This window comes from Accipiter gentilis, chromosome 36 (genome assembly GCF_929443795.1).
Source record: "Accipiter gentilis chromosome 36, bAccGen1.1, whole genome shotgun sequence".
NCBI lineage: Eukaryota > Metazoa > Chordata > Aves > Accipitriformes > Accipitridae > Astur > Astur gentilis.
Window position 1 is genome coordinate 953,678 of NC_064915.1, and position 20,713 is coordinate 974,390.

Consider the following 20,713-nt stretch of genomic DNA (forward strand, 5'->3'; position numbering starts at 1 on the left):
CCCACTCCCCCTCCCCCCTCCCCCCCCCCACTCACTCTCACACTCCCCCCTCCCCCCCTTCCCCTCCCCCCGCCACTTCCGGCCGCGCGCTGACGCGCCGGGGCGGGGGGGGGGGCGTGGCCGCGGTGACGCGCCGGGGCGGGGGAGGGGGGAAGGGGCGGGGCCGGCCGGGTCACGTGGGGGCGGCGGCCGAGCGGCGGGAGCGGCGGCGGGTACGGGAGGGGGAGGGGGAAGGGGGGGGGGATGCGGGTCTGGGGGGGCGAAACGGGGGGCGGGGGGGGCTGGATGTGGGGGAAGGGGCTGGATGTGGGGCCGGGGCAGCGCCGGGGCTGTACGGGGGGGCTGTGAAGGCCGGGGGGGGCTGCGGGGGGGCAGAGGGGGCCCGGGGGGGGCCCGGGGGGGTCCCCTGACGGCGCCGGCTCTCCCGGCAGGAGGGGACACGGCGCCGGCTCCCGCGCCCCATGAAGGCGGCCTGCGGTGTGAGTACCCGCCCCGGGGCTGTCGTGACGGAGGGGGGCACTATCGTGACGCGGGGGGTATGTCACGGCAGCTGGGGGGGGCGGGGTACGGCAGCGTGACAGGGGTGGCGGCGTGGGGCTGGGCGGCGTGGCGCGGTTGCGGTGGGCTGGGCGTCGCGACGTGGTGGCTGTCGCGACAATGGCGGCTATTGTGACGAGGGTGGCCATCGCGCCATGGCGGATGTTGCGGGGCCGTGGCGGGATAGCGCGACACGGTGACTGTCGCGATGCTGTACACGGGTGTCGTGACACCGTGGGTGTCGTGGCGTGACGGGTATCATGACGCTGTGGGTGGATATTGTGACATAGCGGCTGTCGTGGCGTAGTGGGTGTCGTGACGCTGTGGTCAGGAGGTAAGGCTGGGTATCGTGACATGTGGGTATCGTGACACGCCAGGCCTCGCAGTGCTATTGCCAGGTATCTTGGTCCTGTGGGCCGCTATCATGACATGCTGAGCGTTGCTGGCTATTGTGACGCAGCAGGTGTTGTGACGAGCCGGGGATCGCGACAGGCTGGGTGTCGTGACGTGACGGGATTTGTGACATCACAGGGCCGTGGCCGGCTGTCAGGACACACCACATATTGCAGCGTGCCGGGTTTCACAGTGTCCTTAGTGGTTATTGCAACGCTTTGGCTGTCATGACTTGCCAGGTCACACAGCGACACTGCCAGGCACCGTGGTGTCGCGGGTATCACGACATGGTGGGTGTCGCAGCAGTGCAGCTATCGTGATGTGGTGGGTATCACGGTGTGCTGGCTGTCACAACGTGGTATCGCAAAACAGTGGGTATCATGACATGACAGCTATTGCGATGGCATGACATGGTGGCTATCAGGATGTGGGTATCGTGACAGGGCGGGTATCGTGACTTGGTAGTATGATATGGTGGCTATCGCGCTGCGGCAGGTATTGCGATGCGGTGGCGTGACACGCAGGCACAGCGCGGCGGGTGTCGCGCCGTGGCGGCTCTCGGGACGGGACGCGGCGGCTGTCGCGACGTGGCGGTGTCCCCGCAGGCGCTGGTGCTGGCGCTGGTGACGGTGACGACGGCGCCGCTGCTGCAGGCGCTGGGGCGGCGGCTGCTCTCCATGGCCTCGGGCTCCCGCGACCCCGGTGACCCCCGCGACCCCGGTGACCCCGGCGACCCCTACGTCCCCGGCAGTCTGTCCGCCGCCTTCGTCACCTGCCCCAACGAGACGGTGGCCAAGGAGCTGGCCAGGTGGGGGGGGGGACACGGGGGGTGACAGCGGGGGGGGTGACGGGGTGGCAGGGGAGGTGACACGGGGGGTGACACGGAAGGTGACATGGGGGTGACACGGGGGAGCGACGGGGGGGTGGCAGGAGAGGTGACACCAGGGGGTGACAGGGAGGTGACACGGGGGGGGTGACAGGAGGTGACATGGGGGGGTGATGGGGAGGTGACATGGAGGTGACATGGGGGTGACACCAGGGGGTGACAGGGAAGATGACATGGGGGATGGCAGGGGAGGTGACAAGGGGGGGGTGACAGGGGAGGTGACACAGGGGGGTGACAGGAGGTGACATGGGGGGGGGTGATGGGGAGGTGACACCAGGGGGTGACAGGGGAGGTGACATGGGGGTGGTAGGGGAGGTGACACGGGGGGTGATGGGGAGGTGACATGGGGGTGGTAGGGGAGGTGACACAGGGGTGACAGGAGGTGACATGGGGGGGTGACACCAGGGGGTGACAGGGGAGGTGACATGGGGGTGGTAGTGGAGGTGACATGGGGGGTGATGGGGAGGTGACATGGGGGTGGTAGGGGAGGTGACACAGGGGTGACAGGAGGTGACATGGGGGGGTGACACCAGGGGGTGACAGGGGAGGTGACATGGGGGTGGTAGGGGAGGTGACACAGGGGTGACAGGAGGTGACATGGGGGGGTGACACCAGGGGGTGACAGGGGAGGTGACATGGGGATGGCAGGGGAGGTGACAAGGGGGGGTGACAGGGGAGGTGACACAGGGGGGTGACAGGAGGTGACATGGGGGGGTGATGGGGAGGTGACACCAGGGGGTGACAGGGGAGGTGACATGGGGGTGGTAGGGGAGGTGACACGGGGATGACAGGAGGTGACATGGGGGGGTGACACCAGGGGGTGACAGGGGAGGTGACATGGGGGTGGTAGTGGAGGTGACATGGGGGGTGATGGGGAGGTGACATGGAGGTGACACCAGGGGGTGACAGGGAAGGTGACATGGGGGTGGTAGGGGAGGTGACACGGGGGTGACAGGAGGTGACATGGGGGGGGTGACACCAGGGGGTGACAGGGGAGGTGACATGGGGGTGGTAGGGGAGGTGACACAGGGGTGACAGGAGGTGACATGGGGGGGGGTGACACCAGGGGGTGACAGGGAAGGTGACATGGGGGTGGTAGGGGAGGTGACACGGGGGCTGATGGGGCAGTGACACAGGGGGGACACGGGGGGTGACAGGGAGGTGACTTGGGGGTGACAGGGGAGGTGGCACAGGGGGGTGACGCGGGGGGGGTGGTGGGCAGGTGACATGGGGGGTGACGCGGGGGGGTGACAGTGTCCCCGCCGGCCCAGGACGATGGTGGAGAAGCAGCTGGCCGCCTGCGTCAACATCCTGCCCCACATCACCTCCATGTGAGTGGGGACACGGGGGGGGGGGACACGGGGACGGGGAGGGGACACGGGGGGACAACAGGCCCCCCCCATGTCCCCCCGTGTCCCCCCATATCCCCCCGTGTCCCCCCCGCAGCTACGAGTGGAAGGGGAAGGTGGAGGAGGACAGCGAGGTCCTGCTGGTGAGTGGTGACCCCGCGGTGTCACCAGTGTCCCCACAGTGTCACTGGTGTCCCCAGTGTCCCCGTGGTATCTCCAATGTCCTCATGGTGTCCTTGGGGTGCCCCCAGGGTGTCCCCAATGTCCCCACAGTGTCCCCCGTGTTCCAAGGGTGTCCCTTGGAACCATGATGTCCCCACGGTGTCCCCAATGTCCCCACGGTGTCCCCAATATCCCCGTGATGTCCACAGTGTCCCAAAGGTCTCCCCCCAATGTCCCCATGCTGTCCCAAAGGTGTCCCCAGTATCCCTGGCGAGTCCCCTGGTTGTCCCAGAGGTGTCCCCAGGGTCTCCCCAGGGTGTCCCCATTCTGTCCCAAAGGTGTCCCCAGGATGTCCCCAATGTCCCCACCATCCCTGGGGTGTCCCAACAATGTCCCAAGGGTGTCCCCGGGCTGTCCCCAATGTCCCCACGATGCCCACAGTGTCCCAGAGGTGTCCCCAGGATGTCCCTGGGGTGTCCTCAGGATGTTGCCACAATGTCCCAAAGGTTTCCCCAGGGTGTCCCCGGGGTGTCCCCACAATGTCCCAAAGGTGTTCCCATGATGTCCCCAGGTTGTCCCACGTGTCCCCACGGTGTCCCCATGATGTCCCAGGGTGTCCTCATGGTGTCCCAAGTGCCCCCAGACTGTCCCCACGGTGTCCCTGGGGTGTCCCCATGATGTCCCCAGGTTGTCCCAAGTGCCCCCAGACTGTCCCCATGGTGTCCCTGGGGTGTCCCCAGTGTCCCCATGATGTCCCCAAGCGCGTGTGTCCCCCCCGGCCCCTCTTCCCCCCCCCAGATGATCAAGACCCGCAGCTCCAGGATCCCGGCGCTGGCCGACTTCGTACGGTGAGACCCGGGGCGGGGGGGTGACAGGGTGACACTGGGGGGGGGTGACAGGGTGCCACGCCCCCCCGTGACACCCTCCCCTTGTCCCCGTGTCCCCCCCCCAGGTCCGCGCACCCCTACGAGGTGGCCGAGGTGGTGGCAGTGCCGGTGGCCCAGGGGAACCCCCCCTACCTGCGCTGGGTGTGGGACAGCGTCCCCCCCTGAGCCCCCCAAAAAGGGGGACCCCCCCCCAAAAATGGGGGGGACCCCACAAATGGGGGAGGACCCCAAATTTGCAGGGGGGATCCCCAAATTTGAGGGGGGAGGACATGCAAATTTGGGGGGAGGAATTGGGGGTGACCCCAAATTTGGGGGTAACAAATTGGGGGGGAATGGGGGTGACCCCAAATTTGAGGGGGGAATTGGGGGTGACAACAAACTGGGGGGGGGGGAATGGGGGTGACCCCAAATTTGGGGGGGTAAAAAATTGGGGGGTGGGAATGGGGGTGACCCCAAATGTGGGGGTGACAAATTGGGGGGGGATACCCCCAGATGGGGACAATGACAGCCAAATTGGGGGGGATGCAAATTGGGGGGCTGGGGCCATGCAAATTAGGGTGACCCCCCCAAATTGGGGAGGGGGTGTTATGGGGGGGGCAGCCCCCCACAAATCACACGAGGCCTCGCTGCCCTTGAGCCGTTTATTGGGGGGGGGGACACACAGACATGGGGGGGACAGGGGGTGCCCCCCCCTCCCCATGGGGGGGGGTGCTCCCCCCGCCCCCCCGCCCCCCCTTTAAATATCCTCCATAATGATAAAAATAAACTTTTTTTCACTCCAAATGAAGGGGGGTGGGTTTTTTTGGGCGGCCCCCCCCCCCCCCCCGAAAATAAGTTGGGGGGGGGGTCCTCTAGAGCATCCCCCCCCCCCCCCCACTCCACCAGGTACTGGACGGTCCCATCCAGCGTCACGCGACGGGCGAGGACCCGGGTGGGCCCCCCCCGGGGGGGAGGGGGGGGAGGGCTGGGGGGGGGAGGGGAAGGCGGGGGGGAGGGGCGGCGTTTGGGGCGGGGGGGGCGCGGGGGGGGACGCCCGGGGGGGCGTTCGGGGCTTTCGGTTTCGGGGTCCGGGCTGGTGGCAGCGGCGGAGCTGTGGGAGAGGGACGTTTTGGGGGGGGTCTCTGTATAATGGGGGGGGTCCTATATAATGTGGGAGGGTGCCTATATGGCCCAGAGGATTCCTATATGATGGGGGGGGGGGTCCTGTATGGCCCTGTGGAGGTCTCATATAGCCTGGGGGGTCCCTATATAATGGGGGGGGCCTCTATGGCCCTGGGGGGGTCCCATATGGCCTAAGAGCTCCCTATATAATGGGGGGGGTCCCATATGGCCTGAGGGGTCCTATATGACCCTGGGGGGGGTCCTTATATAATGGGGGGGGGTCCCTATATGGCCCTGGGGGTGGTCCCTATATGGCCCTGGGGGAGGTCTCTATATAATGTGGGAGGGTCCCTATATGGCCCAGGGGATCCCTATATGATGGGGGGGGGGTCCTGTATGGCCCTCGGGGGGTCCCATATGGCCTAAGAGCTCCCTATATAATGGGGGGGTCCCATATGGCCCAGGGGGTCCCTATATAATGGGGGGGGTCCCTATATAACCCAGGAGGGTCCCATATGGCCCGGGGGGATGGGTGGTGTCCCTATAGAGCCCCAAAGATATACAGTCCCAGTCCAGTCCCATCCCTCCCAGTTTAGCCCCAGCACTGTCCCTGGGGGTCTCCATTGCTCCCAGTTTGATCCCAGCCCTCCCAGTACAGCCCCCAGCTCTCCCAGTACACCCCCACTGCTCCCCATATAGCCCCAGTCCTCCCAGTACAGACCCCCCAACCCTCCCAGTACGGCCCCAGTCCCCCCAGTGCCCACCTGAGGCTGGGGCCCGTGTTGGCGGAGGGGTGGAAGGAGGCGAACATCCGGATGGGGGTGCTGGGGCTGGGGGGGGGGGGGAGTGTCAGAACCGTGGGGGTGGGCAGCCCCCCCCAAATCCCTCCCAGCCCCCCCAGTCACTCAAAGCCCCCCCATATCTCCTCTGCCCCCCCCAATCCCCCTGCTGCCCCCAACTCAAACCCAGCCCCCCCAAATCCCCTGAGCCCCCCCCAAAACTCCCCCCAGCCTCCCAACCCCTCTGAGCCCCCCCAGTGCCCCCCCCCAGCCCCCTCATTCATTGAAAATCCCCCCCCGGAGCCCCCCCAAACCTCCCCACCCCCCCAAATCCCCCCTACTTGAAGACCTCCTGGTCCCCCCGAGCCCCCCCAAACCCCTCCAGTCCCCCCCCAAATCCCTCCATCCCTTAAAGACCCCCTGAGCCAACCCCCACCCTCCAGCCCCCCCAAAACCCCCGAGACCCCCAAACCTCTCCCCATGCCCCCCCCCCACCCCCAAACCTGGGGGGGCAACGGGCATCGGTGCGTCGGAAGTTGTAGGAGCCGCCGGGGGGGTCCTGGAGGGTGGGGGGGTGAAAATGGGGTGGGGGGGGAAACCCCTAAAATATTGGGGTGCTGGTTTTAAGGGGGGGGGCTTACCTGGGTACGGCGGGGGGGTGGGCGCCGGCGGGCCCCCCCTCTGCCCTGCCCTGAGGGGAAGCTGTAAGAGACCCTCCTTATCCTGCCCAATTTTTGGGGGGCCCCCCCCACTTGGGAGGGGGGGTTCAAGGGGGGGGAGCGAAGGGGAAGGGGGGGGAGACACCCCCAAACCTGCCATCGTCCCCCCCCCGCCGTTACCTAGCAGGGCGGAGGGCGGCCGAGGCCGCTCACCTGCTATCGGTGAGCGGGGGGGGGGCAGCCGGGGGGGACCCCCCCATAAAAGTGGGGGGCAGCGGGGGGGGGGCCCGGGTGTGCAGCCCGAAGAGTCCCTTGCGCTTCTTGATCTCCCGTCCGGAGATGAACCTGGAGAAAAGGGGGGGCCAGAAAATTTGGGGGGGGGGGGGGTGTTGGGGGGTGCGGGGGAGGTGTTGGGGGGGCTGGGAGTGGATTGAGGTGGGGGGGCGGGGGGCTTTGGGGGGGGAAGGTAAGCTTTGGGGGGGGCAGGAGGGATTTGGGGGTGGCGGGGGGTCTGTGGTGATTTGGGGGTACAGGCAGGTTTTGGGGGGTGAGCAGCAATTTGCGGGTGCAGAGGGTTTTGGGGGGTGCGGGAGGTTCAGCAGATTTGGGGGTGGAGAGTGTTTTGGGGGTCAGCAGCGATTTGGGGGTGCAGGCAGGTTTTGGGGGGGTGCAGGAGGGGGTTCAGCTGTGATTTGGGGGTGCAGGGTGTTTCAGGGGGGTCAGCAGAGATTTGGGGCTGCAGACAGGTTTTGGGGGTGCAGGAGGGGGTTCAGCAGTGATTTGGGGGTGCAGGGTGTTTCAGGGGGGTTCAGAAGCGATTTGGGGGTGCAGGCGGGTTTTGGGGGGGTGCAGGAGGGGGTTCAGCAGTGATATGGGGGTGCAGGGTGTTTCAGGGGGTTCAGAAGCGATTTGGGGGTGCAGGCGGGTTTTGGGGGGGTTTAGCAGCGATTTGGGGGTGCAGGCAGGTTTTGGGGTGCACCCACCTGTCCTTATGGGCGCTGAGAGCCCCCAGCAGCTGCCCGTACCGTTCCCCCTTGGGGGTCTCGGCGAGCTGTGGGGAGGGGGCAGAAAGATGGGGAGGGGTGAGACCATGCCTCCCCCCCCAAAAAAAATTTGGGGGTGCAGGGGGGGGTCCCCAATACCTGGCCCAGCAGGAGGGCGTCCCAGTTGGCGTTGGCGAAGGGCAGAATCTCCCGTTCCAGGTCGAAATATTTCTTCTTGCAGCAGACGCTCAGGTGATAGAGAATAAGGTGGGCGACGTCCACCCTGGGGGGGGTTACCCCAAAAACGGGGGGTACCCCCCAAAAAAAATTGGGGTGATGAGAGGGAGGGTGTTCTGGAGAGGTTCACTCAAAAATATGGGGTGATGGGTGGGGGGAAAGGGGATCCCAAAAGATATGGGGTGCTGGGGGGCAAGAGGGTCCCCCCAAAACATGGGGTGCTGTGGGATGGGCAAGAGGGGATCCCCCCAAAAAATGGGGTCCTGGGTGGGGGGGCAAGGGGATCCCCCAAAACATTGGGTGCTGGGTGGGGGGGAAAAGGGGATGTCCCCAAAAACATGGGGTGCTGGGGGGATCCCCTGGGAGGGTGCCCCCAAAAGGGGGGGGTGCTGAGCAGAGGGGATCGCCCAGGGTTGCATTTGGGGGGGCGCAGGGGGGTTGGATTTGGGGGGGGGGGGGGGGCAGGCCTGCCCAAGGGGGCTGGATCAAGGTGACACCCTCCCAGCCCCCAGCCATGGGTGCTGAATCTAGGGGTGACCCCCATGGGTGCCAGATTTGGGGGTACCAAATTGGGGGGTTTACAAGCTGGGGGGGGCCCCCCCCCAATTTTACCAGCGCAGCGGCAGCCGCCGGACGCTCTCAGCCCCGCCGGTGCAGACGCAGCATTCAAAGATGTAAAACCTGGAGCGAGCCCCATGATTTTTTTTGGGGGGGGGGGGCTTTAAGAGGGGGGCACCCTTTTAGATGCGCCACCTCCCCAGGGGCCCCCCCAAAACCCACCGGTCCCCGTAGAGCAGGGGTTTGCTCAGGCACTGGGTGCAGGCTTCGTGGAACCACTGGGCGCAACCCCGGCACTGCAGCATCTTCAGGTTCCACCTGGGGGGGAGGATTAATTAATTTGGGGGGGGAGTACCCCAAAATTAAAAAGGGGGGGTCCATACTCACTCTCCGGGCCCCCCGCAATAGCAGTAACACTGCTGGCGGTTGGCGAGGTGGGGGGGGTCCCACTCCAGGGTCTTGAGTTGATAAGGGAGGACGGCTTTCATGCTGAGCATCGCTTTGGCGTGGGGGCCTTTTTTCAGTGCTCCCCCCCTCTGGAGAGAGAAAAAAAATGGGGGGGGGGTGTTAAAAATTGGGGTACACCCCCCCCCCCCAAAAAAAAAAAAAAGTTTGGGTTTACCTTGGTGGCAACGGCGAAAACGCAGCGACGACACATCCAGGGGCCGGCGGGGTGGGCGGCGGGGAGGTGGCACTGCTGGTGGTAGGCTTTTTTTTTGGGGTGGGGGGATGCAATTTAGGGGGGGCTATTAAATTTGGGGGGGGCATAGAAAGGTTTTTTTTGGGGGGAGCTCACCATGGCCGCACTTCTCGCAGCGAACAAGGAGGTTTTCGGGGTTCAGGGCTCGGCCGGAGCAGACGCAGCAGGATTGTTCCTCGCCTGGTACCGCCGCTTTTTGGGGGGGGGGGGGTGTTAATTAGGGGGTATAATTAATTTGGGGGGGGTGTCATTAGCTAAAGGGGAGGTTAATTAATTAAAGGGGGGGCTTACCAGGGCTGATGTCCTTCCAGAGAACGAGGAATTGGGAATTATCCTCGAATTGCACCAGGCAGCCCCGGCGTCCTGCGTCCACCTGGTGGGGGGGGACACACGAAAAAAAAAAGGGGGGGTGTTAAAATAAAAGGGGGGGTATAAAAAAATGGGGGGGGTCCTTTGGGTGGGGGGGGGCACCCACCTTTTTGATGGTGCCCAGGTAGAGGAGGCCGTCGGTCCAGCGGGCCAATCGGGGGGGGGTTGGGGGGGCCGGGGGGGGGCAGCGGGGGGGGCGGTTGGGGGGGGCCCCCGCTTCGCTCGCCATCACATCCTGGGTGCCTGAAGGGGGGGGGGGGGTGTGGATCTGGGGGACCCCGAGGTCTAGATACTCCCCCCCCCCAAAAAAAATGTGATGGGGGAGAGGATTTGGGGGGGGGCAGAATTTGGGGGGGATTTGGAGCCCCCTCCCTTCAAGGAATGGGGCTGGGGGGGGTCCCAGTTTGGGGGGGTCCTAATCTGGGGGGGGGGTCATGCAGGAAGGGGGGGGCAGTTTGGGGGGGTCTTGGACTGGGGGGGTCCTATTTTGGGGGGATCCCTGATGGTGGGGGGGCCCCTTACGGTGGGGGGGTCCCTTTCTGGGGGGGGTCATGCAGGGGATTTGGGGTGGGGCAGGATTTGGGGGGCCCCGCCAAGGAATGGGGCTGGGGGGGGCTCCTGGTTTGGGGGGTCCTGGACCGGAGGGGGGGTCCCAGTTTGGGGGGTCCTGGACTGGGGGGGAGGGTCATGCAGGGTCTGGGGGGGGTGTCCCAGTTTGGGGGGGTCCTGGTTTGGGGAGGGGTCCCAGTTTGGGGGGAATCTGTTTGGGGGGGTGGGGGCTGCCAGTCTGGGAGGGGTGGGTCCCAGTTTGGGGGGGAGGGGCGTCCCAGTTTGGGGGGGTCTTCCAGGGTGGAGGAGTGTCCCACTTTTGGGGTGTCCCGGTTGGGGGGGGGGGGCGGTTTGGGGAGGTCCCAGTTTGGGGGTGGGGGGGCTCCCTGGGTGGAGGGGGGGTCCCGATTGGGGTGTCGCAGTTTAGGGGGGAGGGGTCCCACTTTGGGGGGGCACTCCCAGGCTTGGGGGGGGGGGGGTGTCCCAGCCTGGGGGGGTGTGTCCCGGCTTAGGGGGGGGGATGTCCCGATTTGAGGGGGGGGTCCCAGTTTGAGGGGGGGGTCCGGTTTGGGGGGGGGGGGGCGCTCAGGCGAGCAGCGGGGGGGGGTCCCGTCCGGGGAGGTCACCCCCCCCAAGCTGGGGGGCTGGGACCGGGGGGGTCCCGGGGTCCCGGCCTTTCCCCCCCCCTCCCCTTACCGGCGGCGGCGGGGCCGAGCGGCCGGGCCGGGCCGGCGGCGGCGGCAGCGCGGGGCCGTGACGCAGCAGCGGCGGCGGCGGCGGCGGCGGGGGGGCCGCGGGGGGGGCGCGGAGGGACGGCGGGACCGGGGACCCCCCCGGGGGACCCCCGCGGGCACCGGGGAGGGTGGGGGGGGGACGGGACACGGGGCTGCCCCGGCTCTGCCCACCCCCCCCCCCTTCCCAAAACTGCCCCCTCCCTCCTCCGGTGCTGCCCCCCCCCCCCCTCCACTCCAGGTCTTGACCCCGCCCCTCCGCCGCTAGGCCCCGCCCCTAAACGCACCCCGACCGGCCGGCTGCAGCCCTCTGGCCCCGCCCCCGCCGTCAAGACCACGCCCCTAGCTCCGCCCAGAAGCGCCACCACCCCCCGCTCCCCGTCTTCTTGCCGCTGCCCCGCCGGTCCCTGGCCCCGCCCCCTCGGCGCACAGGCCACGCCCCTCTCTCGCCACGCCCCCAAATTCTCCCCGGCTATTGCCAACTCAGGCCCCGCCCCCCCGCGTCCGGACCACGCCCCCTCCCTTCCCGCCCGGACCCCGCCCTTCGCCGGCCGTTGCTCCTGGCGGGAGCCGCCGGAGCGGCATCACGTGACGCGAAGGCACCACCACCCCCCCCGCAGGACCAGCCTCTCACAGCGGATTGGTTCGTCGAAGAGGGACGGAGAGCGACGATTTGGTAGAGACCGGCGGGGCGGAGCGGCGTCGCAGAAGAGACGCGGCGATTGGTAGTAGCGAAGCGGCCAATCAGCGTGCGCCGTTAGTCAGTTTGAAGGTGAGCGGGGAAAATGGCGCCCGTTCCTCCGGCTCCTCCCGGCGGGGTCATGAAGAACGAAACGGCGGGGCCCGCTGGCGGTCCCGACCCGGTTCCTTCCCGCCTGCCGGTGCGCAGCGCCCGGGCCAAGCGCCCGGCGGTCGGGCAGGAGGAAGAAGCGACCGTGGCGGCCGCTCCAGAGCAGGTAAAGCCCCGGTCAGGCCTCCCCGCCGCCCTCCGCCGCCCGGCCTGGCCTCACCCCGTTCTCCTCACGCAGAAACGGGCCCGGCCCACTCCCGCAGCCCCCGCTCCAGCCCGGCCCGTCAGGGGTGGTCGTGCCCCGCTCAAGCCTCTTAGTGTGGCGGCAGCGGCTAGGCCAGGTACAGGGGTACTGGGGCTGGGGGGGGCGGCGGTTCCTGCCCCGTCGTAGGACTGGGATCAGTCTGGAGGGGGACCGGGAGGGGTCTTGGGACTGGGACAGGCACACGGTACGTGGGACTGGAATTGGAACTGGGGGGGGAGCCGGATTGGGATTGGGGCTGGGGAGGAGCGGATTGGGACTGGGATTGGGGCCGGGATGACGATGACACTGGGATTGGGACTGGGGCTGGCTGAGATTGGGATGGGGGATGGGATGGGCTGGGATTGAGACTGGGACACACACACACACACACACACTGGGATGGGACTGAGAGGGGAGGGGGGATTGGGATTGGGGGGGCTGGGACTAGGGCAGATGGGACTGGGGATGAGACAGATGGGGACTGGGGGCAAACGACACTGGGAGGGGAGGTGGGATTGGGACTGGGACTGGATGGGGGGGGCAACACTGGAATGGGGATGAGGATACTGGGATGGGACTGGGAAGGGGGACTGAGATTAAGACTAGGGATGGGATGGACCTGGGGGGGGAGACTGGTGGGGGGAATGCTGGGAGGGGGTGGTGGAGGAAGAGTTCTCCCAGTCCCTTACTGGCAACCAAGGAGCTCTGGGCTGGTCCCACCCCTGCCTGAGCAGGGAAGGCAGGGGGGTATTACAGCCCAGTCCCCTCCCCCCCCATATTCCCCCAACAGCCCCCCGAAAGGCCGCCTCGGCAGTAGCCGCGCCACGGGCTGGTGAGTGACAGGGGAACCATCCTCAGGATGAGGGGCTGAGCCCCCCCCCATGTCCCCAACCAACTCCTTCAGTGTCCCCAAGGCCCCCCCATCCCCAACCAACCTCTTCGGTGTCCCCAAAGCCCCCCCCCCTCGATGTCCCTGCAGGTGCCCCCCCGCCGGCAGCAGCCCCCCCCTCGCCCCAAACGAGCCGCTTGGGACCTGAAGGGCCAAGTGAGCGACTTGCGGGAGGCGTTGGGCAGCTGCCGGGAGAAGGCGCGAGGACTGGACGGGGAAAACCGGCTGCTACGGGAACAAGTGGGAATGCTCCAACGGGATTTACGGCAGCGGGAATCCCAGGAAAAAGACCTCAACCATCGCCTGGGGTAAGCTCCTGTCCCTTGAATCCCCTTAAAAAAATTGGGGTACGCTTCTCTCGGCATGTTTTCCTTCTTACCCAGGACTCTCAGTGCAGAGCTGCTGGCTTGCCGGGAGGAATTGGCCCAGCGGTGCCGGGAAGCAGAGGATTTGGCGGTGGAAAAACAGCGGCTGGAGGAAGAGGTCGAACGGAGTGGACGGGCACTAGCTGAGGCTGAGGGGAAGGCACAGGATCTGGCCGCTCAGTTGGAGGAGAGGGAGGTGGGTCACAGGGATGGAGCTGGTGGTGGGGGCAGTTGCTCCCCATTTTCCTTCAGAAAAAAAAAAAAAAAATGTTTTTTTAAAAAGTGGTTTTTGCACCTGAAGTCCCATGTAGGGAAGTGGAGGCATCTCGGGGTCCCAAAATTGGGGCTGGTTTCTGTCCCACCCACCCCATGATGGGGGGCCAGTTTCCACCCCCCAGGGATAGTTTTGTGCCCCCATTGCCCCTCCACTACAACCAGGGCTGGTTTTCTCCCCCAACAGGGACAGTTTTTGCCCCCCCCCACCACAACGGAGCCTGCTTTTCTGCTCCAAAGGGGCTGTTTTCTGTTGTCCGTGTGTGTTGTCGTCGTCCCCTGCCTCCAGAAGCAGGGCTGGCTTTCTCCACCCCCCCACCCCCAAGCAGGGCCAATTTTCCACCCTGCTGGGGCTGATTTTTGCCCCCTCTACCATGATCAGGGGTAGGTTTTTACCCCCCCAGGGGCTGGTTCTTGCCCCCTGCTACAACCAGGGCTGTTTTTTTACCCCAATGGGGCTAATTATTGCCGCCCGCCCCCCCAACAGTCCAGGGCTGGTTTTCTCCATCAGCACCAATTTTACACCCCACCGGAGTCAGTTTTCACACCCTGCCACAACCAAGGCTCACTTTCCCCCCCCAAATGGGGTCAGTTTTTTGCCCCACGCCACAACTGGGGCTGTTTCCCCCGCTAAACCCCCCTTTCCCCCCTGCCCCAGGCGCAGCTGAAGCTGGCAGAGGAGACACTGCAGCAACACGCAGCACGGGCAGCAGAGCTGCAGGTGCAGGCAGCTGCCCAGGAGCAGCAGTTGGGACAACAGGAGGAACGACTCCATGGGCTGGAAATGGAGCGACGTCGTCTCCATAATCTCGTCCAGGAGCTCAAGGTGAAGCCCAGGAGGGTTTTTTTGGGGGGGGGGGCAAGCATCCAAACCCCCCCCCCCCTGCTTGTACCCCCAAAATCACAGCTTTTCTCCTTACTCAGGGGAATATCCGTGTCTTCTGTCGTGTCCGGCCGGTGCTGCCTGAGGAAGAGGAGCGACAAAAGGGCCTGGAGCATCTCCATTTCCCCCCCCCAGGACAACAAGGTGCTGGTGCTCTCTAGGCCAGAGGAGGTGAGAGCTGGTCTAGGGGTGCCCCCCCTTGTTTACCCCACTTTGAGGGGGGGGGGGGGGGGGGGGTGCTGACAGACCCCTCAGCTGTTGTTAGTCCCTCTCTGATGAGCTGAATTGGCACTGGTGCCTATAAAAATGAGATTTTTAAGGATAAAAGGGGGGGCAGTTAGCTGCTCCTGCTCACATGGAGTGAGGACAGAGTTGGGGACCCCCCCATCCAAAAAAACTCCTTTTACACCCCCTTTTCCCAAAGTCTCACGTGGGGCGCGAACGCCGGGGTGACATCCGTTACGACTTCAGCTTCGACCGTGTCTTCCCCCCGAGTGCCTCGCAGCAGGAGATCTTTGAGGAGATCGCGTTGCTGGTGCAGGTGAGGGGGAGAGAACCCCCACCCCAAAATCGGCCCCCTGAACCCCCAAAATCACCCCCTCCTCACCTCTGTTCCTCCCTTGCAGTCAGCGCTGGATGGATATCACGTCTGCATTTTCGCCTATGGACAGACGGGCAGCGGGAAGACTTACACCATGGAAGGACCGGACGCGCTGGATCCCGAAACCAGGGGCATGATCCCACGGGCAGTGCAGCAGGTTTTCCAGGGAGCCCGAGAACTGACAGAAAAAGGTTGGGAAGTAAGTAAAAGAAACCAAAAACCAGCATTAACTCTATTTTTTTTTGGGGGGGGGGGGGGGGGGGGGAATTTCTGAGCTTTTTTGAAAACTGGGCGGGCAGTATGGTTTCACCGCCAGCTTCTTGGAGATCTACAATGAATCCTTACGGGATCTGTTGGCTGGCCGGCCGGAACGCGGAGCCGAGTTGGAAATCCGGCGAGTCAGCTCGACCAGCGAGGAACTGCACGTCCCCAACCTGCGTTGTGTCCCCGTCACCTCCGAAGAGGAGGTAGGGGGAACCCCAAATTTCCACTCCCACCCCTTCTTTAAAGCTCAGATTTAGGGGTGTAAGTGGTTTTTGTGGAGGTAACGGGGTGTCCCTGTCCTGTTGTTTGTGTCGTCCCCCCCCCCCCCCCCCAAAAAAAAAGGTGCTGGGGTTGCTGCAAACAGCAGCTGCCAACCGCTCGGTGGCCCGGACGGCCCTGAACGACCGATCATCCCGTAGCCACTGTGTCTTCCAGCTGCGCATCCAAGGCTCCAATCCTGCCCGGGACCTGCGCTGTGCCTGTGAGGGGGGGCCGTGGGGTCCTTTTTGGGGGGGCCCCTTGGGTTTGGGGACACCATTATGAGACTGCTGATATGGGGTGAGGTTGGGGGTGGCACCTTTTAGGGGGCAAGACTTTAGGGGTCACCTAGTTTGCAGTGAGCACTCTTTAGGGAGGCCTCCCCACGTTTTCAGGGCTGCAGGTTTTGTGGTCACTAGTTTGGGGTGAGCCCTTTTGGGGCCCTATGGGCTCAGGGTCCTCCCCTTTTGGTGTTACTAGCTGGGGGGGCAGTGTCACTGGTTTGGGGTCACTGCTTTTGGGGGGAGCCTTTTAAGCCCCCCTCCCCACTTCTTGTGAGCCATAAGTTTAGGCTGAGCCCTTTTGGCCTCTTTCTTTTCAGGGCTACAGGGTTTGGGGTGAGCCCTTTTGGGGTTATGGGTTTGGGGTGAGTTATTTTGGGAGTGATGCCTTTTTGGGGTGCCCTCCTCATTTTTTTTCTGATCCCTCCCCCCCAGCGGTGCTGAGCTTGGTGGACCTGGCGGGCAGCGAGCGGCTGGACAAGTCGCTGTCACGGGGGGAGCGGCTGCGGGAGACCCAGGCCATCAACACCAGCCTCTCCACCCTGGGGCTGGTCATCATGGCGCTCTCTAACAAGGTTTGAGGGGGGGGTCACTGGGGTTTGGGGGGGCCCTGGCGTTGGAGAAACCCTCTGGGGTTTTTTGGGGGGAGGGGTCCTTAGACCCCCCCCCCCCCTTTTAACCCCTGTGATTCCCGCAGGAGCCCCATGTCCCTTATCGCAACAGCAAGCTGACGTACCTCCTGCAGAACTCCCTGGGGGGCTCTGCCAAGATGTAAGTGTGGGGGAGTTGTGGGGGGTGGGGTGGTTTTGGGGGGCCACTACTGACACACACACACCCCCCCCACGTGTGCGTGTGTCCCTAAGGTTGATGTTTGTGAACATCTCGCCTTTGGAGGAGAACTTTGGCGAGTCCCTCAATTCTCTGCGCTTTGCCAGCAAGGTGTGGGGGTGTTTGGGGGGTCGGGGGAGCTGGTTTGGGGGGTCAGGGGAGTGGGCTGGGGGCTAGGGAGCCAAGGGTCTGGTCTCTTTGGTGGTTTTTTGGGGGGGGGGGTGGTGGTCATTTGGGATGGGGGAGATTAGGAAATTGGGGGAGAGATGGTTTGGGGGCGCCAGGGCAGTTTTTAGGGGCAGGGTATGTTGGGGGATGGTTTGGGCAGGCTGGGGTGGGTAGTTTTTGGGGAGGGGGGGATGATTTGGGGGAGTTGGGTGGGGGTGATGGTTTGGGGGGGCTGTTTGGGGGGCTATTTGGGGGTGGGATGGAGGGGGAGAGGTGTAGGGGTTTGGGGAGGACATTTGGGGGGGGTCCAGGGCTCCCTCCCACACCCACCTCCCCCTCCCCATAGGTGAACGAGTGCGTGGTGGGCACGGCCCACGCCAACCGGAAGTAGCCCCCTCCCAGGTCCCACCTCCGCCGTTTCACCGTTTTTAGACATCCCCAATAAAGATTCCCCTGTGGCCGGGGCTGATTGGTTGTTGGCGGTCACGTGTCCTTAGAAGGGGGAGCGAAAATGGCCCCGTCCACAGGGGCGCCGGCGCTGGGGATACCGCACGTTGATTGGCTGCGTCTTGTACGGTAGCATGGCGGCGCCAGTGCGGGTCTACTTCCGTTTTTGTGGGGAGTGCCCTTACACCGCAGGGGCTCGCCGTCTTAAAGGGCCAGTGGCCCCGCTAAGCGGCCGTGGGGCTATAGGGGATGTGGGGTGGGGATGTGTAAGGGTAGAGGGATATGGGGCAGCCCTATAGGGGCTGGGGGGGCTATAGAGGGCCAGGGTCCTATAGGGAGGGTGGGGGGAGTGACCCTAAATGAGGCCATTTAACCCATTTTGGGGAAGATTGGCCAAAACTGCTATGTCTTTTATCATCCCTGGGGTTTCATAAAATTAAAGAGTTAAGTTTAGAAATAAATAATGAATCCAAATTCTGGCAGTTTGGGGTCACCTTTGCTTCATTCCTTCCCATTTTGGGTGTAAAAGGGCACTATTCCAGTCATATTTTGAAATTTGGGTGGGAGGACAGCGGAATCAGGGCACAGGAGCTGAGATTTAATGTCTTTATAATGCTACATCAAAATTCGCCTCAAAACCAAGTGATTTTTGGGGTGGTTTTGCTTTTAATATCACTATGTCTGTTTTTATACGCACCCAGAGTGTTGTATTTACTGTATTTGTAATATACTACACTGAAAACCTGTTGCCTTTAATTGCTTCTTAATTTCCTCACCATGTCGCTGCAAATGACCCCAAAACCTGCCACGATTTCTCCGCTTTCAGCCTCAAAATCTGGATTATTAGGGAAAAGAGGAATGTGTGAGTAAATACATACATCTATATTCTCCTACATACATATATATATACACCCTCCTCCACACATCTACAACAATCAAATTCTGTCTTTATCCTCTTTTCATTGCTCTACAGCCTTGTACTGCATCCACATTTATTAAATGTGGTGCTTTTTCAGCTCCATTACCTGTTTTACTTCATTTTTGCCCCAACTTGAGCAGCTGCCGCTCCTTTTTTCCCCCAGTTTTTCCCTGTAAATTTGGAAGCAGGAGGGGCAGCTTTAGGGAATTGGGGAAACCTCTGGCATGAAGCTGTACCCAACCCTTTCCTGCTCCCTTGGAGGAACCAGTCTCCTCCAACGGGCCCCGTTTTCTTTTAATTCATTATTTCTTGTGAAAGATGTGATGTAAGGGGAGGGGTGGGTTTAGTCCTGTTTAATGATTTTATAGTTGGGTTAAGGGCAGCAGCACCTCCCTACCCAGAGCCTTCTGCTGCCCTGTTTTGGTCAATATAATATTAATTATGATGAATAATTCACTCTCAGGCCCCAGGGCTGTGGATTCTGCACCTGACATGGGCCTCAGGCTCCTCTCCACCCCCCGAGGTGCTGGGACTGGGCTGCTCTCCTCAGACCCCATCACACGAAGCCGAAAGGGTCCCGGGAAACATCAGGGATTCCTTCAGCCTCGGTTCCCCAGTCCTGTCAGCCCTTCCCGGCTCCGCTACCTTCCCCCTCCCGTTCAGCTTCGGGTCGCGTAATGGCGGCGGTTCCCCTCACGCCGCCGTACTGCGCATGCGCCAACGCGCCGAGCAAGGGACGGACTGCCCCGAGTGCTTCTCGGCCGCCGTAGCTCCGTGCATGCGCAATACCCCCCTCCAGCCGGCGCCATCTTCTCGCCCGTCTGCGCGCCTGCGCACTGCCGTCTCTCCCGGCCGGTCTCCCTCCGCGGCGGGAACGGCGCTGACGGACCGGTACCGGGCCCGGCGTTTCCCGCCGCTTCCCCCTCCTTCCTCCCGGGCTGTATGCGGTGTTGGAGGGGGGGTTATGACGCGCTCCGGCGGCGGGGAAAATGGCGGCGCCCAGGGGCCTCCGCCGCCGCCCGCTCCCGCTCCCTCGCGGTGCGCCAACATGGCGGCGCCGCCCCGCGGCCCCGGATGAGAAGCGACGCGTCGATTGGCTTTCCCGCCGCGACCCCGCCCCCTCCTTGTACGGTGTCATGGCGGCGCCCGCTTCCCCGGTCCGGTCGAGTCCTACTTCCGGTCTTGCGCAGTACGCGGCGGCCGCCGCTCGGTGTGGCGGCGCTCGGGCGCCGGAACGGACCGAGGAGGCGGGTGAGCGGCGGCGGGGGCGGGGCGGGGCGCGGCGCGAGGGGGCGGGGCGAAGCGGCGGGCGGGGCTGCAGCGAGGAGGGGGGGGGGGGGCGACTGGTAGGGGCGGGGGCGGCCGGAGCTGGGGGGCACCGGGCCCGGGGCGGGGACCGGGAAAGGGGGGAACGGGACCGGGAGGGGGGGGGGGGGTAGTGTTGGGGTGTGAGGTTGGGGTTGGGGGGAGATGGGGGGGTGCGGAGCCGGGGGGGGGGGGAGAATTGGGGGGCGGGGGCGGGGGGGGGCGGGGTAGTATTGGGGTGGGGGGAGATTGGGGGGCGGGGGGGGACTGGGGGGGTGCAGAGTTTGGGGAGGCTGGGGAGTATTGGGGTGCAGAGGCTGGGGGGAGACTTGGGGTGCAGAGACTGGGGGGGCACAGAGCCGGGAGGGGGCTGGGGAGTATTGGGGTGCAAAGCCTGGGGGTGAAAATTGGGGTGCAGGAGCTGAGGGGGGAGACTGAGGGGGTGCAGAGCCTGGGGGGGCTGGGGAGTATTGGGGTGCAGGAGCTGGAAGGATGGGGGTAAGAACTGGGGTGCAGGAGCTGGGGGGGAGACTGGGGGGGGTTGGGGAGTATTGGGGTACAGGAGCTGGGGGGGAAAATTGGGGTGCAGCAGCTGGGAGGGAGACTGAGGGGGTGCAGAACCTGGGGGGGGGCTGGGGAATGTGGGGGTGCAAAACCTGGGGGAGAGACTGGGGGGTGCAGAGCCTTGGGTGTCGGGGTGGATTGGAGGGGGCTAGGGGCCATGGGGTGGGAGTATTGGGGTGCAGGGGCTAGGGGGGAGACTGGGGGGGTGCAGAGCTGGTAGGGGCTGGGAAATATTGGGGTGCAGAGCCTGGGGGGAACACTGGGGGGGTGCAGAGCTGGGGGGGCTGGGGACTATTGGGGTACAGAGCTGGGGGGTTAGGGAGTACTGGGGTGCAGGGGCTGGGGGTGCTGGGGGTCATGGAGGAGGACTATTGGGGTGCAGAGCTGGGGGTCATTGGGAGCAGGAGAGTATTGGGGTGCAAAGCCTGGGGGGAGGGGGACACTGGGGGGTGCAGAGCTGGAGGGGCAGAACTTGGGGTACAGAGTAAATGTTGGGGTGCAGAGCCTGGCAGAGGGGGGGGGCCGTGGGCTGCAGGTGAGTGATGGAGTGAAAGGCCCAGAATACACAGCGAATATTGGGGTGCAGAGCCTGGGAGGATGGGGACCGGGGGGTACAGGCGAGTTTTGGGGTGCAGGTGAGTTTTGGGGTGCAGCACCTGAGCGAACAGGGGCCATGGGGGCTGGGGGAGTATTGGGGTGCAGAGCCAAGGGTGCACAGCAAATATCGGGGTGCAGAGCCTGGTGGGATGGGGAC

General features: G+C 64.4%; 5 protein-coding genes across 10 annotated transcripts in view; 4 read left to right on the forward strand and 1 right to left on the reverse strand.

The window, feature by feature from the left end:
• DAXX (death domain associated protein) overlaps positions 1 to 20,713 on the forward strand; it is a 28,406-nt gene that overhangs the window by 1,318 nt on the left and 6,375 nt on the right. For 2 of the 5 annotated variants that reach the window (XM_049792813.1, XM_049792814.1), the window contains exon 1: positions 20,414 to 20,494. The exons of 1 other annotated variant lie outside the window; for it this stretch is intronic. In XM_049792813.1, the coding sequence (XP_049648770.1) occupies positions 20,448 to 20,494 (47 nt within the window). In that variant the 5' untranslated portion in view covers positions 20,414 to 20,447. Of the gene's footprint in view, positions 1 to 18,064; positions 19,342 to 19,417; positions 19,437 to 20,413; positions 20,495 to 20,713 lie in introns of those variants that run through there. 2 more of the 5 variants (XM_049792815.1, XM_049792817.1) reach the window with 2 other exon arrangements.
• On the forward strand, positions 117 to 4,528 carry CUTA (cutA divalent cation tolerance homolog). Of its 2 annotated transcripts, XM_049793097.1 has the most exons (7): positions 117 to 212; positions 432 to 479; positions 1,536 to 1,738; positions 3,088 to 3,147; positions 3,263 to 3,308; positions 4,126 to 4,175; positions 4,280 to 4,522. In XM_049793097.1, the coding sequence occupies exons 2-7, from the start codon at positions 462 to 464 to the stop codon at positions 4,377 to 4,379; spliced, it is 477 nt and encodes a 158-aa protein (XP_049649054.1). In that variant the 5' UTR covers positions 117 to 212; positions 432 to 461; the 3' UTR covers positions 4,380 to 4,522. The 2 variants fall into 2 exon arrangements, with proteins under 2 accessions (XP_049649054.1, XP_049649055.1); XM_049793098.1 differs by lacking the exon at positions 432 to 479 and having other exon boundaries at positions 163 to 212; positions 4,280 to 4,528.
• On the reverse strand, positions 4,800 to 9,754 carry PHF1 (PHD finger protein 1; the record flags this gene model as incomplete). The annotated part of the gene is made up of 14 exons (XM_049792697.1): positions 4,800 to 5,304; positions 6,080 to 6,145; positions 6,598 to 6,653; positions 6,736 to 6,796; positions 6,967 to 7,098; positions 7,737 to 7,804; positions 7,896 to 8,019; positions 8,586 to 8,654; positions 8,754 to 8,849; positions 8,919 to 9,067; positions 9,154 to 9,239; positions 9,328 to 9,423; positions 9,523 to 9,604; positions 9,707 to 9,754. Coding segments are annotated over 14 exons (1,638 nt in total), but the record flags the coding sequence as incomplete, so codon positions are not given.
• Positions 11,512 to 12,127, forward strand: LOC126035023 (translation initiation factor IF-2-like). The gene is made up of 2 exons (XM_049793114.1): positions 11,512 to 11,836; positions 11,909 to 12,127. Exons 1-2 carry the CDS (start codon positions 11,666 to 11,668, stop codon positions 12,059 to 12,061), a joined length of 324 nt encoding a protein of 107 aa, XP_049649071.1. The 5' UTR covers positions 11,512 to 11,665; the 3' UTR covers positions 12,062 to 12,127.
• Positions 12,882 to 17,452, forward strand: KIFC1 (kinesin family member C1). The gene is given in 13 exon segments (XM_049792698.1): positions 12,882 to 13,111; positions 13,187 to 13,364; positions 14,100 to 14,267; positions 14,366 to 14,449; positions 14,451 to 14,495; positions 14,749 to 14,865; positions 14,951 to 15,124; positions 15,225 to 15,392; positions 15,532 to 15,670; positions 16,164 to 16,303; positions 16,426 to 16,499; positions 16,592 to 16,667; positions 17,071 to 17,452. Coding segments are annotated over 13 exon segments (1,638 nt in total). The 3' UTR covers positions 17,116 to 17,452.